At 37.6% G+C, this 15,995-nt stretch overlaps 1 protein-coding gene across 1 annotated transcript in view; it reads left to right on the plus strand.

The window, feature by feature from the left end:
* The window catches only part of Ppat (phosphoribosyl pyrophosphate amidotransferase), a 48,381-nt gene extending 34,521 nt beyond the window's left edge, over positions 1 to 13,860 (plus strand). Inside the window, exons 4-11 of the mRNA XM_020181782.2 lie at positions 1,034 to 1,146; positions 1,241 to 1,386; positions 2,354 to 2,426; positions 3,617 to 3,768; positions 4,319 to 4,446; positions 6,001 to 6,222; positions 9,609 to 9,729; positions 11,347 to 13,860. Coding sequence (XP_020037371.1) covers positions 1,034 to 1,146; positions 1,241 to 1,386; positions 2,354 to 2,426; positions 3,617 to 3,768; positions 4,319 to 4,446; positions 6,001 to 6,222; positions 9,609 to 9,729; positions 11,347 to 11,543 — 1,152 coding nt within the window. The 3' untranslated portion in view covers positions 11,544 to 13,860. The remainder of the gene's footprint in view (positions 1 to 1,033; positions 1,147 to 1,240; positions 1,387 to 2,353; positions 2,427 to 3,616; positions 3,769 to 4,318; positions 4,447 to 6,000; positions 6,223 to 9,608; positions 9,730 to 11,346) is intronic.
* Positions 13,861 to 15,995: the final 2,135 nt, after the last annotated feature.

Below are 15,995 nucleotides of genomic sequence, written 5' to 3' on the forward strand. Positions count from 1 at the left end.
TGTAGTTTATTTTGAAAACTCAAAACAATCAGGCCTGGAGATGTGGTTAAAGCAGTAGAGTAAGTGCCTGTCTAGCAAAGCAGGAAGCCTTGAATTCAAACCCAGTACCACAAAAACAAAACAAAACCTGACAGCTACAGAAGTATCAAGTAAATTACTAAAAGTTCACCACTTGGAAGCCACCAACAGTTTAATTCTAAAGAGTATCTAGCTCATTGTTTCTAGATATACCTCATACCAGATGCTAGACTTCATCTTCACACTTTTAGCTGCCTTGAAAAATGTTCAGTAGTGTCCACTTAAACTCATTCTGTGCCCTGCCATGGGTCAGTTCTGTTTAGAACTTCATAATCATCATAGGGTACGCTATAACATAGATGACATACATCATAGATGTATGTTATTACATCTTCTACATTTAATTATTTAATGCAGTTGATTCCTGTCTTCTATTGATAATCAATGAGGATGGAGAGTCACCACTGTGGTGTGCTACTCCTAGGGAAACGTGTCTTATTTATCAAGAGTGTTGAGGGTAGAAAAAGTTGGGCCCACAGTCCAGTCCCTTACCTTTCAGTTCTACATGCCCTCAAACTTAGCCTTCAAAAGTTTTTCTTTAGTTGAATTCTTGCAGTGTTTTGGAAAACTATATTGTTTGGTTTTACCACTTTCAGTATTTAAAATTTCTGTTTGGTTTTACTTAATCTAAAGCAGTTGTATATTGCGGGTGCTAGTGTTTTCTCTTGAGAAATGCAGAAACTCTGCTAGCTCATTGCAGAGTTTTTTAATTTTAGTTTAAAATAAAAGCTGAGACAATTCAAAAAAAGGCTTTCTTTCTTAAAGCACTGTTTTTTGTTTTGTCTGGCTTGAAAGCCTTCAGAGGCTTCCTCTATTAGTAGTGCATGCATTAGTGAGACTCAGGGCTTTTGTAACTGCCTGCAGATTGCCTGATTGCCTGCTGTTGTGGTAGGCTGTTACATGAGGGTGGAGTAGAGATTCTGCTCTAATGAGAAAACTCTTCTCTCCTGTATAGCTTCTGCGTCATGGCATCGGTCTGTCAACAAGCTCTGACAGTGAAATGATTACGCAGTTACTGGCATATACCCCTCCACAGGAACAAGATGACACTCCAGACTGGGTAGCAAGGTAACTGTAATTGCTGCTCTGGTAATGAGAATTTTGCCGTACTTATGTTTATATCTGATGTAGTTCATTCTGTTATTCAATTATTTAATTCCAGGATTAAAAACTTAATGAAAGAAGCACCGACAGCATATTCCCTGCTCATAATGCACAGAGACGTTATTTATGCAGTACGAGATCCTTATGGGAATCGTCCGCTATGCATTGGTCGTCTTATTCCAGTTTCTGATATAAATGACAAAGGTAATGAACTTCAAAAGAAATATTTTTTGTTTGTTTTGTTTCTTAGGAATATAACTTTCATAATATTTTCAAAGTCACTGTCTTATAATAGGCAAGCCCAAAATCTTTGGCTAGAGGAAGGTTATGGGTGAGGAGAGAGAAGGAACAAAGGCATTTTTAGTTTCTAAAGTACCTTTGTTTTAGCATGTATGAGGAGGAGTCTTTTTTTTTTTTTTTTTTGGTGGTGGTACTGGGGTTTGAACTCAGGGCCTCATACTTGTGAGGCAGCCAGGTCTTCTACCACTTGAGCTACTCCATTAGCCCAGGAGGAGTCACTTTTAATACATTTAATGGACATTCTAGTTTTTTCCTGTCTTGAGTTACCTATTCATATCCTTTGCCTAGCCTTTTTACTTTTGCAGTATGGTTTTAGTGATTTTCTTTTTGACTTTGTTCAAGACACTCACTAGTCACATGAGCTACCACACCCCTAATCCTTTGGCTTTTAGCTTGTTTTTCAGATAGGGTCTTACTTTGTCTAGTGGGCCTTGAACCAGGGGTCTTCTACCTCTACCTCCTATGTAGCTGGAACCACAGATGTGCTCCATCACACCCTGCCTAGGATCCATGTGCTTTTAATATCATAGAAATAGCTACTGTAGCTGAGCCCTGGTGGCCCACGCCTGTCATCCTAGCTACTCTGGAGGCAGAGATCAGGAGGATGGCAGTTTGAGGCCAGCCTTGGCAACAAAAGTGAAACCTTATCTCAAAAGTGTACATAACAAAAAAAGGGCTGGCAGAGTGGCTCAAGGAATAGAGTGCCTGCCTACCAAGTGTCAGGCCCTGAGTTCTAACCCCAGTACCTCACAAAAGAGTAAAAAGGAAATAGCTGTTCTATGAATTTTTTTTATTATTTGTTCTGTACAAATCATTACTTTCTAAATTTTTCTTGATTCCATTAACTGAATTGATATCTTGTGATTTACAGAAAAGAAAACATCAGAAACTGAAGGATGGGTAGTATCCTCAGAATCTTGTAGCTTTTTATCAATTGGTGCCAGGTAAGTTTTACCTCATTAAGCAAAATTTCAACCAAGCACTCTGGTACATGTCTATAATCCTAGCACTTAGAAGGCTGAGACAGGAGGAGATTTGAAGCCAACCTGAGCTACAGAGCCAGGCCCTGTCTCAAAAAAAAAAAAAAGTTTTTTATTTGGGATAAGGTGGTGTACACCTGTGGCCCTAGCTAATCCAGAAGTTGAGACAGGTGGATTCTTTGAGCCCATGAGTTTGATATCAAGCCTGGGCAAACTTGTCTGACAAGAGATGGGAAAGGAAGATTATAATTTAAAAGGTTTTCTTCTGATTTTTTTGGGGGGTGGGATAGGGAGTATGGAACTGGGGTTTGAACTCAGGACTTCACACTTGCTAGACAGGTGCTCTACAATTCAAGCGACCCTCTAGCCCTTCTTGCTGTATTTTGTAAAAAGGGTCTCATGCCCTCCAGGTTCCAATCTCAGACCACAATCCTCCTATCTGTGCCTCCCTTGTAGCTCGGATTGTAGGTATGTGCCATCATGCCCCCACTTACTTTTGAGATGGTCTTGCTAACTTTTTGCTCCTGCTGGCCTCCAACCCTAATCCTCCTGTCTCAGCTTCCCAGGTAGATGGGATTATAGGCATTAGCTACCACGCCTGGCCCTCTTTTGATATTACATGAAAGTGTTCTTTCTGATGCCTGTATGAAAACATTTGTAGATTTATTTTTTTATGTCCATATGTCAGCAATTGTACCCACTTTAATGGTTCAGTATTGTTTTGTTTTCTTTCTTTCAAAATACCACAACACTTACTTTAGAAAGGAAGAACTTCCTCAGCACCTCAACACAGAATAAATACAAAACAAAAACTTTGTTTTTCCCTTTACTTTTTCAAAAATCAATAAAACATAGGACCTTCATTTTAAACTAGAACTTAGCTTTAATAGGTAGATTTATAGAAACTACTATGGGAGCATATTTTTCTTTTTATTGTACAAAATAATGAGTTTCACTATGACATTTTCATCCATGTAGATGATGTGCTTTGGTCATGTTCACACCTCCCCCCTTTTTTTTCTTTTAAAAATCTTGACTTTATATTAAATCCATCTTTCGCTATAAGGAAGGAGACTCTGTGTGCTTTATGATACATGTTATCAGCTTTAAGACTGGTTTATTAAAGTCTTCTTTCTTTAACATTATTTTTCAAGATATTACCGTGAAGTTTTGCCTGGGGAAATTGTGGAAATATCCAGACATCATGTCCGAACACTTGATACTATATCAAGGTCTGAAGGGAGCCCTGTTGCTTTTTGTATCTTTGAATATGTCTATTTTGCAAGACCAGATAGTATGTTTGAAGGTAACTAAATTTCTTTTCTTTGACTACTTATATAAACCTCTCATTTTTCTCATTGAAACTTGGCAGTTCTTGGCCCAAAGGGTTATTTAGCTCTTTGAAGGATCATAATTATATATTGTGGATATATTGCTGAGCCCACAAATAGTAAGGTCACTGTTTTCCCTTCTTTGGACTCTTAGACTTTGTTTTTCCTTTAAGAGTAAGGATTGATTTTCACATCTATATTAAGGTTAAGTTTTAAATATACCACACAGTTGAATTCCTTGGTTTGTGTATTTCTACTTCACTGTTTTTGTATATAGTGCTTTCTTTTTAAACTCAGTTTATAGATTTCCACAAGATCTTTTGCTTGTTTCTACAAGCTCTAAGCTTTTTAGAATAGCAATATTGGACTGGAGGTGTGGCTCAGGCAGTAGAGCACCCACTTTGCATGTGCATAGCCCTGAGCTCAAACTCTGCTCCCGCCCCTTCACACAAAAATCACTTGTATATCGAATGTCAATATTATGCTAAGTAAAAATAATCTGTTTTCATTTTCCAAATATACCAGACCAAATGGTTTATACAGTAAGATACCGTTGTGGTCAGCAGCTGGCGATTGAAGCACCTGTGGATGCAGATTTGGTTAGCACTGTTCCAGAATCTGCCACACCTGCTGCTCTTGGTTATGCAGGAAAGGTATTTTCTCTTAATTAATAGGTGATGAATTGCTCTTCTATCAGCAGAATAAGAAATTCTGACCTTTAAACTCATGAACTTACTGTAAAGAGAAAAGCAGATTTGGGGTTTATTTTTGGTTCCTTTGAATGAATTATTTATCAGCCTTTTAATTAAAGGGCAGTCTTTTAGTGAAGACCATAAAAAATTTCACCCAAAGACTAGTGTATTGACCCTATTCTTTAAAAAAAAAAAAAGCTTCATGAATATAGGCATAGATTTAGTCATAATACAGATTGAGTATTCCTAATCCAAAACCCAAAATCCTCTGAAATCCAGTATTTTTGGGGCACCAACCTAATGCCACAAGTGGAGATTTCCATACCTGACCTCATGTGACACTTCATTGTCAAAAAACAGGCACATTAAAAGTACTACATACATTACCTTCAGGCTATGTTGTATAAGGTATATATGGAAAAAAGTGAATTTTGTCTTTGGACTTGGCTCCCATCCCTACGATTTCCATTGAACATGTAAATACGACACAATATGAAATTTGAGCTTCTGCCACACATACACACACACGTGCCAGCTGCTAGTAGTATATTTGTTTACTGCTGGACTTGGGTAGTAACAAAGTTGTGCATGTTCACTTTGTAGTGTTCTTAGGACTGTGCTTAATTTCATTTTTCATAACTTGGTGATTGTAGTTGTATTAATCCTAAGGTGTAATACCTAATATTCACTATCTGTGATAGTGTATTAGTCAGTTATCCATTGCTATAATGAAATACACCTGGGGGTGGATAACTTTATAAGGAAAAGAGGTTTGCTTATCTCACGGTTTTGCTGGGTTTGGGGAAATACTGATGGCAGATGGCACCACAATGGCAAGAGTGTGTGCAGGAGCCAGAGATCACATCTTCAGAGAGTAAAGCAGAGAATAATTCAGGAATCAGGCTCATGCATTTATAACAATTTGCTCTTGCAAGACCTGATTCAGAACCTCATGAGAACGACTTTAATGCCTTCTGAGGACAAGAAGCCCCCTACCCCTTAAAGATTCTACATCTCCTCCACACTGCCACACTGAGGACCTGTCCTCTGACACGTGAGCCAGAGCAGATAGGTTACTTCACTAGCTTCTACAAGAAATACTATGCATAGATTTTAGAGCTGGTTGTCTCAGATAATGGATGGGTAAACTCCTGTCCTGAGGAGCATCTCGCCTCCTGGTTTTAGCTAATTTCTATGTCACTAATTTTTAAATACGTGAAGCTTTTGACAGTGACTCTATTTTGTCTTCATGTGCCTAGTGTTTTCTACCATATAGAGGAATAATAATAGTTAAGAGAGAAGCACAAAAAATTCTAGCAAAATGAGTTGGTTTTTCCACAAGCTATATAATCTTCAGTGTTCCCCCCCCACACGGTTTAATAATGAAGGCAAAATTCAGAATAACAACCAAATTTTAAGTATTACTTATATAAATAGCAATACAACTAGAGAAGAAAATAGAAGCCTAGAGTATTGTACGTATGGCTACTCATTGTCCATTTATTTCTTTGTCAGTGTGGACTTCCATATGTGGAGGTGCTGTGTAAAAACCGCTATGTAGGAAGAACCTTCATTCAGCCGAACATGAGGTTAAGACAACTTGGTGTGGCAAAAAAATTTGGAGTTTTGTCAGACAACTTTAAAGGCAAAAGAATTGTTCTAATTGATGATTCAATTGTCAGAGGTAATACCATCTCACCCATAATAAAATTGCTCAAAGAATCTGGTGCAAAAGAGGTAAGTAATGTTAAAACATATGCCAACATACCAGTAATTAACAATATATTGGCATAAGTGGAAATTCAGTATAGTGAATCAAAATGGATACTCCAAAATAAGTTAACTTTTCATATCAGATTGTTTTATGAGTAACTACGTAGCGACTTGTAGTGTAACAGCCATACTTCTAGTATATAGTAAATTTAATCCTGAACAGACAATATTTTTACAAAATTAATTAAATGACTAGTAAAAAACACAATTAAATGCTTTTTATTAAATTTTTTTTGGTGGTGCTGGTGTTTGAACTCAGGGCCTTGTGCTTAGGCAGCACTCTATCACTTGAGCCACTCCCTCAGCCCTCTTTTTTCAGGTATTTTCAAGATAGGGTCTTGGGAAGTATTTTATTTGCCTGGGCTGCTTCGAACCGCAGTTCTCCTGATCTGTGCCTCCCAGGTCACTATGATCACAGATGTGAACCACTGGTGCCCAGCTTAGGATGCTTTTTATGTCTTTTAAATCTTTCTCTATTTGAAGACAGAACAATTCCCAATGTGATAAATTTGATCCATTAAAGTATTTTCGTATCACTTTATCTGTTTAACTTTTATTTTTTCTATAGACAAATAAACATTTATATATTTAAAATGTATAAATTGTGGGTTTTTTGCAGTACTTGGGTTTGAACTCAGAGCCTCAAGCTTGCTGGGCATGCACTCTACTGTTTGAGCCACTCTGAGCCCTTTTTGTACTGAGTGTTTTTGAGGTAGGGTTTCAAGAACTACTTTCCTGGGCTTCAAACTGCGAAACCCACCTTCCAGCGAGCCACCAGCACCCAGAAGCATTGTGTGTTGGCACACAGGCATACCTTGTTGATTTTTTTTTTTTTTAAACAAATTCAAAGTTTTGGCAACCCTGTATGGAATGAGTCATCTATTGGCGCCATTTTTCCAACAGCATGTGCTTATTAATTCATATGTCTTTGTAACATTTTTTTCATTATTGTATGTACTATGATCTGTGATTAGTGATTTTCAATGTTAACAATTGTAATTATTTTATGGCACCAATAACTGTGTCCATATAAGATGGCTAACTCCATTGGTAAATGGGTGTATTGTGACTGCTCCACCAGCTAGCTATTCCCTTCTCTCCCTTTTCATTGGCTTCTCTATTCCCTGAAACCCAACAATATTGAAATAAAGGTTTATGAATAACCCTCCAGTGGCTTTGAAGAGTTCAAGTGAAAGGAAGAACAATCACCTGTCACTTTAAATCAGATTCTAGGAGTGGTTTAGCTTAATGAAGAAGGCATGGTGAAAGCTGAGGTAGGCTGAATGCTAAACCTCTTGTGCAGCTAGCCAAGTTGTGAAGGTAAAGGAAACAGTCCTAATGGAAATACTTCTTTAGTGAATACAGGAACAAGAAGAAAGTAAAACTACCTTTGGTAATACAGAGAAAGTTTTAGTGATCTAGATGCAAGATCAAACCAGTTTCAACATTTCCTTAATGTTGTATAGCCCAGAGCAAGAGTCTAAAGGCTGAGAGAGTTGAGGCTGCAGAAGAGAAGTTCAAAGCTAGCAGATGTTGGTTATTGAGGTTTAAGGAATGAGTTCTCTGTAACCTAGAGGTGTGATGTGAAGGAGCAAGTGCCCATGTAGAGAGGCAGCAGTAAGTTATACAGAAGATCTAGTTAAAATCATTGATAAGGTGGCTATACCAAACAAGGTTTTCAGACAGCCTAATATTTGAAGAAGATGCCATGTAGGTTTACTGAGGCTTGCCTTCTAGACCTCCTAGACACACTGTCTTGTTAGGAGCTACTTCAGCTTTTTTTTTTTTCCCCCTTTTTTGAAGTACTAAGGATTGTACCTAGGGCCTCAGGCTTGCTATGCAAGCATTCTACCATTTGAGCCAAGCCCCCTCCCTTCTTACTTACACTTTGTTTTTAAGATAGGGTCTTGCTAACTTCCTGGGCTCGCCTTGAACTGGAGATCCTCCTGCCTCTGGAGTAGCTAGGATTACGTGCATGTGCCACACTGTCCAGCCAAGCTGGTGACTGTACGTTGAGGCCACTACTCACCATTCTCAAATTTCAAGGCTCTTAAGAATCAATAAATCTAAGCTGGCCATGGTGGCACAGGCCTGTAATGGAAGGCAGAGATAGAAGGGTCATGGTGTGAGGCTAGCTGGGCAAAAGCTTGAGACCTTACCCGAAAAAACAAGCTAAAAGCAAAAGGACTGGGCGCATGGCTCAAACAATAGAGCATGTGCAAGCATGATAACCTGAGACAGTCTCAAGTATGCACAAAAAAAAGATACTGTCAGTAAACCGTTCACGGAATTATGGAACTAAGTATGAGTAATAGCACAAATGTGTTTACAGCATGGTTTGCTGAATATGTTAGGCCTGCTATTGCTACTGCTCAGGGAAAAAGGATTCCTTTCAAAATATTAATACTCATTGACAATGCACCTGGTCACCCAAGAGCTCTGATGGATAGATTAGAGATTGATGTTGTGTTCTTGCCTTCTTGCACAATACCCAACAGCAAGTGCAGTGACTTTTTCCAGTCTTACTATTTAAGAAATGCATTCTAAAGGTATCTGTTATAGGAAGAAGTAGCATAGAGTGAAAGAAGACAGCCTGTATGTAGGACATTTCAAAGATAATTATGGTTATGATTTTCCAGCCACTTTATGGCTGGTTATGATTATGATAATATCAGTCTTTGGAATTCTGTGAAAATTATTTAGTAGAAAAGCAAATCCAACATGTTACATTAGTAACAAGGAATAGATAAAAACAAAGAACTTGGTAAATGGCATCTACCTGTGGGAGAATAGCAAAGTGATATATTGGTATGAAAATCAGTAAGAAGACTGCATAAGATAGGCGGTCTTTCTTATTATATGAAAGTTTAAAAAGGAAATGTGGACACTGATTATGGCCATCAAATGAACCTGAAAAGGGGCAAAAAAATAAATAAACAAAAATAGCTCTGTTACAGGAAATAATAAGGTTTTTGTTATATACCTGATGAATCATACCTTTGTCTTTAATATAGTAAAAGATAAGAGACAAAAGTATCATTTAGACATTAGAAATGAAAATGAGAGTCACACTAGGAATATAAAGTTGTTAAATGAGAACTGGGAGAGCTGAGGAAAGAAAATTCCTTATTAATAGGTAACATAAGAAAAGGTCTTGTATTAGTGAAACAAATTTCATAGTTATTACCATTACATCATTACTATACGTTTGTACTAATCTGTTTTTTTTTAAATTAGTATACATTCATGATAGGTTAAATACTTGCTAACCTATTTTATGCTACCTTTGATCAATGAAAGTTTTTACATAACTATTCTCACTGTCTTTGTGAAATGATTTTTTTCCCAAGGTGCACATTCGAGTAGCCTCACCACCAATTAGGTATCCATGCTTCATGGGAATAAACATTCCCACTAAAGAAGAGCTGATTGCCAATAAACCAGAATTTGATCGACTTGCAGAATACCTAGGTAGGTATTAAAACTTCTATAAACTTTAATTGTTCATTAATAGAAAACCTAAAACTTGTCAACCTTTATGTGTTTAATAAAATGTAGTGTTCAATATCTGGTAAAGGTAGTTATATATGTTAAACAGCTATCCAACACTATTTTGAATATTGAGAGTGGTGAGTGTGAATAGACAGCACTCCTTAGTAAATGCTGTGTTAAAGAAGTAGGCCAAGGTGCAGGCTAAGAAGGAAGAATGAGTTAGAGGGATCTGCAAGCATATCGTTAATACCTCCAAAAGGTCAGATCTCAAGGTGGGGTGGGAAAACCGTTTTAGCTGGCATGGCTGGTACCTGCCTGTAATCCCAGCTCCTCAAGGAGAATCACAGTTCAAGGCCAGCTCAGGCAAATAGTTTCTTGAGACCCTGTCTCAAAAATACCCAATACTAAAAAAGGGCTGGTGGAGTAGCTGAAGTGGTAGAGCACTTGCTTAGGTAAGCACGAGGCCCTGACTTCAAACCCTAGTACTGCCAAAAAAAAAAAAAAATTACAGATTCTAACAATGATTTGGATGTTCAGGAGACTTGAAAATGTAAATTATCCATAATAAGATTTTTACTTCCAATATCAGGGAATGTATGGATTAATAAATGTCACATGTTTGTCATTGTGCCTTGGTACCTCCCCACGGGTTGTTTATGACTGGCATTTCATTTGATTGGTCATGCCTATATCTTTCCCCAGTGGCTTTCATATTGTGAGCATTCACATTTTTCCAGGAACCATGCTGCATGCATTTTCTGTATCACTATAATAACAGCAGAAAAACTCTACAGTTAGGCAGCATTTATGTTGCCCTTCTTATACATGAAAAATATATACACTTAGAAAAGTAAGTGACTATGAGCTTAAGTTTGATGTCAGATCCTGACTTTGAAATCTCACATGTGTAAGAACCTAGATTTGATCCCATCTCCAGCTGCACCAAAAAATACAAAATTCACAATCAAGAAAATTTCTCTTCAAGTTTTCTAAGCATGAAGGTTGTTTTAAATCATATCATCCTATAAATTCCTATTTAAATCTTCAGGCTCTTGAGTTTCCTTGTGTGCACACGCACGCGCTGTACTGGGCGTTGAACCCAGAGCCTGTGTATGCTAGTAACCATCAAGCTACATTCCCCACCCACATTCTTTTTAATATTTTGAGACAGGGTCTCAAAAAGTTGCCCAGGCTATCCCCAGACTTTTTTTGGGACAGTGAGAACTCAGTATTTTTGTGCTTGCTAGACAGATGCTCCTCCAGTTGAACTATGCCTCCAGCCCTTTCTCAGAGATGTGGTCTCACTTTTTGCCCAGGCTGGCCAGGACCATGATCTTCCTGTTGTAAGCTTCCCATTGGTTGCTGGGATGGCTGGCACACACCACCACACCCAGCTATCACTTGAGATAGGGTCTCCTAACTTTTTATATGAGCTGGCCTCAATCTGCAATCCTCCCATCTCTTTAAAGAAAGGCTAAAGGAGCGAATTTTTCATGATTTAAATGATATTGTTTGTGACTATTCTGTGTTGAAATATTGCCTTCTTTCTTAAGAAAGTCTCTTGACCGTTTTATTTCTCCCTCTTTCCTCCTGTAGGAGCAAACAGTGTTGTGTATCTGTCAGTAGAAGGACTAGTTTCATCTGTACAAGAAGAGATAAAATTCAAGAATCAGAAAGTGAAAAAGCATGACATTCTGATTCAAGAAAATGGAAATGGTCTGGAATCTTTTGAAAAGACCGGTCATTGTACAGCCTGTCTCACTGGAGAATATCCTGTAGAACTGGAATGGTAGCGGGTAGAGACAGATTTATTGCTTCAAGAGAGAATGCTGGTCAAGAAGTGGTTATTCATTATCTATTTGCTCAGCTGGTACAAAATAAAATGCCACATGCTTATGTTTACCTTTTTAAGTTTTGAGACTTTTTGATGAAAGGGTACCAAAGTGCTATAATTGGACCTTGCTTATTGCATATAATACAACATGTGGGATTCTTTTATATGTGTAAGCATTGGCTCACCGTTTTCACCTGCTCAGAGAACACAAGCAGTAAGTGGTATTTGCCAAGACCATGCCTAAAGGGTTTTCAAGAGGTTAAAGTAAGATAGGAGGTGTAATGCAAACAGGACAGTTGAATTAAATAGAACATTTCTTGTGAAGTTGGAATTTATTCTTCCCCATAGGTGTATAGCCTCCATAGTTCTGCCTATGGTTATCATCTTGGCTTCCATGTCTAACCTTAGACAACTCATTCCCCACCTTAAAGTGTTGGGGAATCAATGGACAACAAGAATAACAAAACTTAGGCTGAGTGAGGAGGATCTAGAGTTCAAGACCAACCTATGCTACATTGTGAGACCCTGACCCTATCTTTAAAAAACAAACAACAACAAAAATCTGTGCCTCAGTATGCAATCTATGCAATGAGGTATTAAGAGTAAATAAAAATTAGTAAGAATGTGAGTAAGTGTCGTACTTTTGGTGGTTACAGCCATCATTTGCCCCTAAATTTTAAGATATTACATGATCATTAGTGTTTGAAAAGCTAATGTTCAGTAGCTCCCTTAGAATTAGTTTTCAATTGATTTTTCAGTATGGAGGGAGATGTACAGTTTTACAGAACTTTGCCCTTCTGTCTTTGAGATGCCCTAAGAATGGTTATAAAAATATGTCTGTGGATAAGTTTTTCCTACACTTGACTAGGAAATGTGACCCCTAATATTTAGTACCCTAATAATGTAAGTCCAATAGTAACTTAGTACAAAACAAAATTTAAGTTCCAAGTCCATTCTTAATTTGATTAATCACGTTTTAAAAATCAAGTGCTTGATCATTTGCAACTGTATATACATATATGTTTATATAGACATACATATGATTAAAATTAAGTGATTAAATAGAAATGCAGGGGCTAATTTTGTTTTAAAGATCAAGAACAAGTACTTTTGTGGAATTCTAATGTTATATTAAAGCATCAACTTAAAATCCCTTTTTTCTACTTTTTTAAAATTAGGATCTAATCAATTCGTTTATTCTGAAGTTTTTTTCTTTAACTCAGATTTAGAAGATTGATATGATTTGCCTTCTAACTCCTGTTTATGTAAAGTTTTAATAAAAGTGTGTTTGTATTGTGTTACCACAATTTGGCGTATGTAGTTTCCAAATTTATTTAGAAATTTAATATTTATTAATAATTGGAATTATTACTTTGCATTTGGTATAGTCTCACATGTTATATTATGGCAGGTCAGGACAAATGTTGATAGTTTTTAAAGATCACTTGATGCTTTGGCTCAGATGACCTGTGGCAGAGATGCAGTTAAATCTGGATCTTAGAGCCCTGGGACCATTTCTGCATGTGTAGCCTCCTGTTCAATGTGTTCCCCATGCAGCATGGAGGAGGGAAGTCCTGTAGGTTACTTTTGGAATGGCCTTACTTAATTTGATTTTTAAACACAAGAGACTCAGGGAAAGTACTAAACCAAAATCTACGATTTGACTTTGTGTTTTCCATAGTTTTTATTTTATTGGGATGTTTTTATAAAGGAAAAAGTTTGGCAATTCTATAAACTTCTAATATTTCTCCATTGTTGCCTTTTATTTCACAAGTTTCTGAAGTATGAATTACTTTTTTTTATTATCAGTTTCAAATATTATTTAATTTCATCCAATTTATATGAGTATTGTGAACTGCAGAAAAGATTTAAAATGTTTTCACAGCATCTGTATCATAGACTTAAGCCTTTTTTTTGTTACCTCTTTGTGATCTCTTGGTGACAAATATATATATATATATAATAAGTATGTTTAATTATGTGTGTTTGTGTTTTTAATAGTGACATTTAGTGTATTATGATAATATCTAGGTCCTGTACTTGACACCAGGTATTCAGATCTTATTTCTCTGATCCAGGCATTTTAAGAAATAGGTCATCTATTATGAGCCAGGCAGAAGTTTTTCTGGTTGAGTGCGAGGGACAAATAGAAAATGAAATGCTAAGGAAGCACTATTATAGAACAAGTTCTTTGGAAATACTAGGGTGAATGAAAGGATTCAGATTTTTAAAATGTATGTGTTAAGGTATTGTTTTTAAAATCAAGCTAAAGCTGAGCACCAGTGTCCCGTGCCTGTAATTCTAGCTACTTGGGAGGCTGGGATTGGGAATATTGCAGTTTGAGGCCAGGGGCAAATAGTTCACAAGAGCCCCACCCCCCCAATAACCAGAGCAAAATGAATCAAAGTTGTGGCTCAAAGGGTTCAGAGCCTGCTTTGCGAGTATGAAGCGCTGAGTTCAAACCCCAGTCTCACCCCAAAAAAGAAAAATCTAACTAGGTAAATGGATAAAGTATAGGACATCAGATAATGGACTATTATATCAGTGGTATGAAGAAATGAGCTATCCAATAAAGGAAATGCAAATTAAAACCACACTAAGATTCCACCTCACCCCTGTTAGAATAGCCATCATCAGCAACACCACCAACAACAGGTGTTGGCGAGGATGAGGGGAAAAAGGAACCCTTACTCTGTTGGTGGGAATGTAGACTAGTACAACCACTCTGGAAAAAAATTTGGAGGCTACTTAAAAAGCTGGACATCGATCTACCATTTGATCCAGCAATACCACTCTTGGGGATATACCCAAAAGACTATTACTCCAGAGGCACCTGCACATCCATGTTTATTGCGGCACTATTCACAATAGCCAAGTTATGGAAACAGCCAAGATGCCCCAGCACTGACGAATGGATTAAGAAAATGTGGTATCTATACACAATGGAATTTTATGCAGCCATGAAGAAGAACGAAATGTTATCATTCGCTGGTAAATGGATGGAATTGGAGAACATCATTCTGAGTGAGGCTAGCCTGGCCCAAAAGACCAAAAATCGTATGTTCTCCCTCATATGTGGACATTAGATCAAGGGCAAACACAACAAGGGGATTGGACTATGAGCACATGATAAAAGCGAGAGCACACAAGGGACGGTTGAGGATAGGTAAGACACCTAAAAAACTAGCTAGCATTTGTTGCCCTTAATGCAGAGAAACTAAAGCAGATACCTTAAAGCAACTGAGGCCAATAGGAAAAGGGGACCAGGAACTAGAGAAAAGGTTAGATCAAAAAGAATTAACCTAGAAGGTAACACCCACGCACAGGAAATCAATGTGAGTCAATGCCCTGTATAGCTATCCTTATCTCAACTAGCAAAACCCCTTGTTCCTTCCTATTATTGCTTATACTCTCTCTACAACAAAATTAGAAATAAGGGCAAAATAGTTTTTGCTGGGTATTGAGGGGGGGGGAGCGGGAGGGGGTGGAGTGGGTGGTAAGGGAGGGGGTGGGGGCAGGGGGGAGAAATGAACCAAGCCTTGTATGCACATATGAATAATAAAAGAAAAATGAAAAAAAAAAAAGAAATGAGCTATCAATTGTGAAATGATGCAGAGTAAACTTAAATGTGTATTAATAAAAATGCTACAGACTGTATTCAACTGTATACAATCTGAAAAAGGCAAAACCAGGGAGACAAGTTATCTTTTGATAAGTGGACTGGGTGCTGGTGGCTCATTCCTGTCATCCCAGCTACATTGGGAGGTTCGCTATTCTAGGCCTTACCTAGGTGAAAAGTTTGTCTTGACAGAAAAACCTAGGTGTGGGTGTGTGCTTGCCATCACAGCTACTGTGGGAAGTGGTACAGGCCGGCACAGTAAAAGACCTATCTCAAAAATAAGTAGAGCAAAAGGGACTGGAGGTGTGGCTCAAGTGGTAGAATGCCTGCTAGCAAGCACAAAGCTCTGAGTTCAAACCCCAATATTACACATTAAAAACAGAAAACAGCAGTAACAAAAAACCCCAGATAAGTGGTTGTCATAGGATGGTGGGGATGGAAGGAAGAATGAGTAGAACACAAAGGACTTGAAAACTACACTGTAATGATACTGTAATGAATTATGATGAATGTGTCCCACTGGTGCGGGATATTAGTAATGGAGATTACATGGGGACAGAGCACATGGAAATCCATACCTGCTACTTAATATTGCTATTAACCTGAAACCTCTGTTGAAAGTAGTCTATTCATTTGGGAGGAAGGGTTCACCTTTCCTTAAAATTTTATTTTTGAATCAGCATACATTAATAATGAGGGAATTTCATTGGTAACAGTATACTTTGAAAAAGTACACCTCCCATATTATATTTCTTTCCCCCTTTTACAAACGGTGTTTGTAGGATTCATCAT

The sequence above is a fragment of the Castor canadensis genome, chromosome 9 (assembly GCF_047511655.1).
Source record: "Castor canadensis chromosome 9, mCasCan1.hap1v2, whole genome shotgun sequence".
NCBI classification, from domain to species: Eukaryota; Metazoa; Chordata; class Mammalia; order Rodentia; family Castoridae; genus Castor; species Castor canadensis.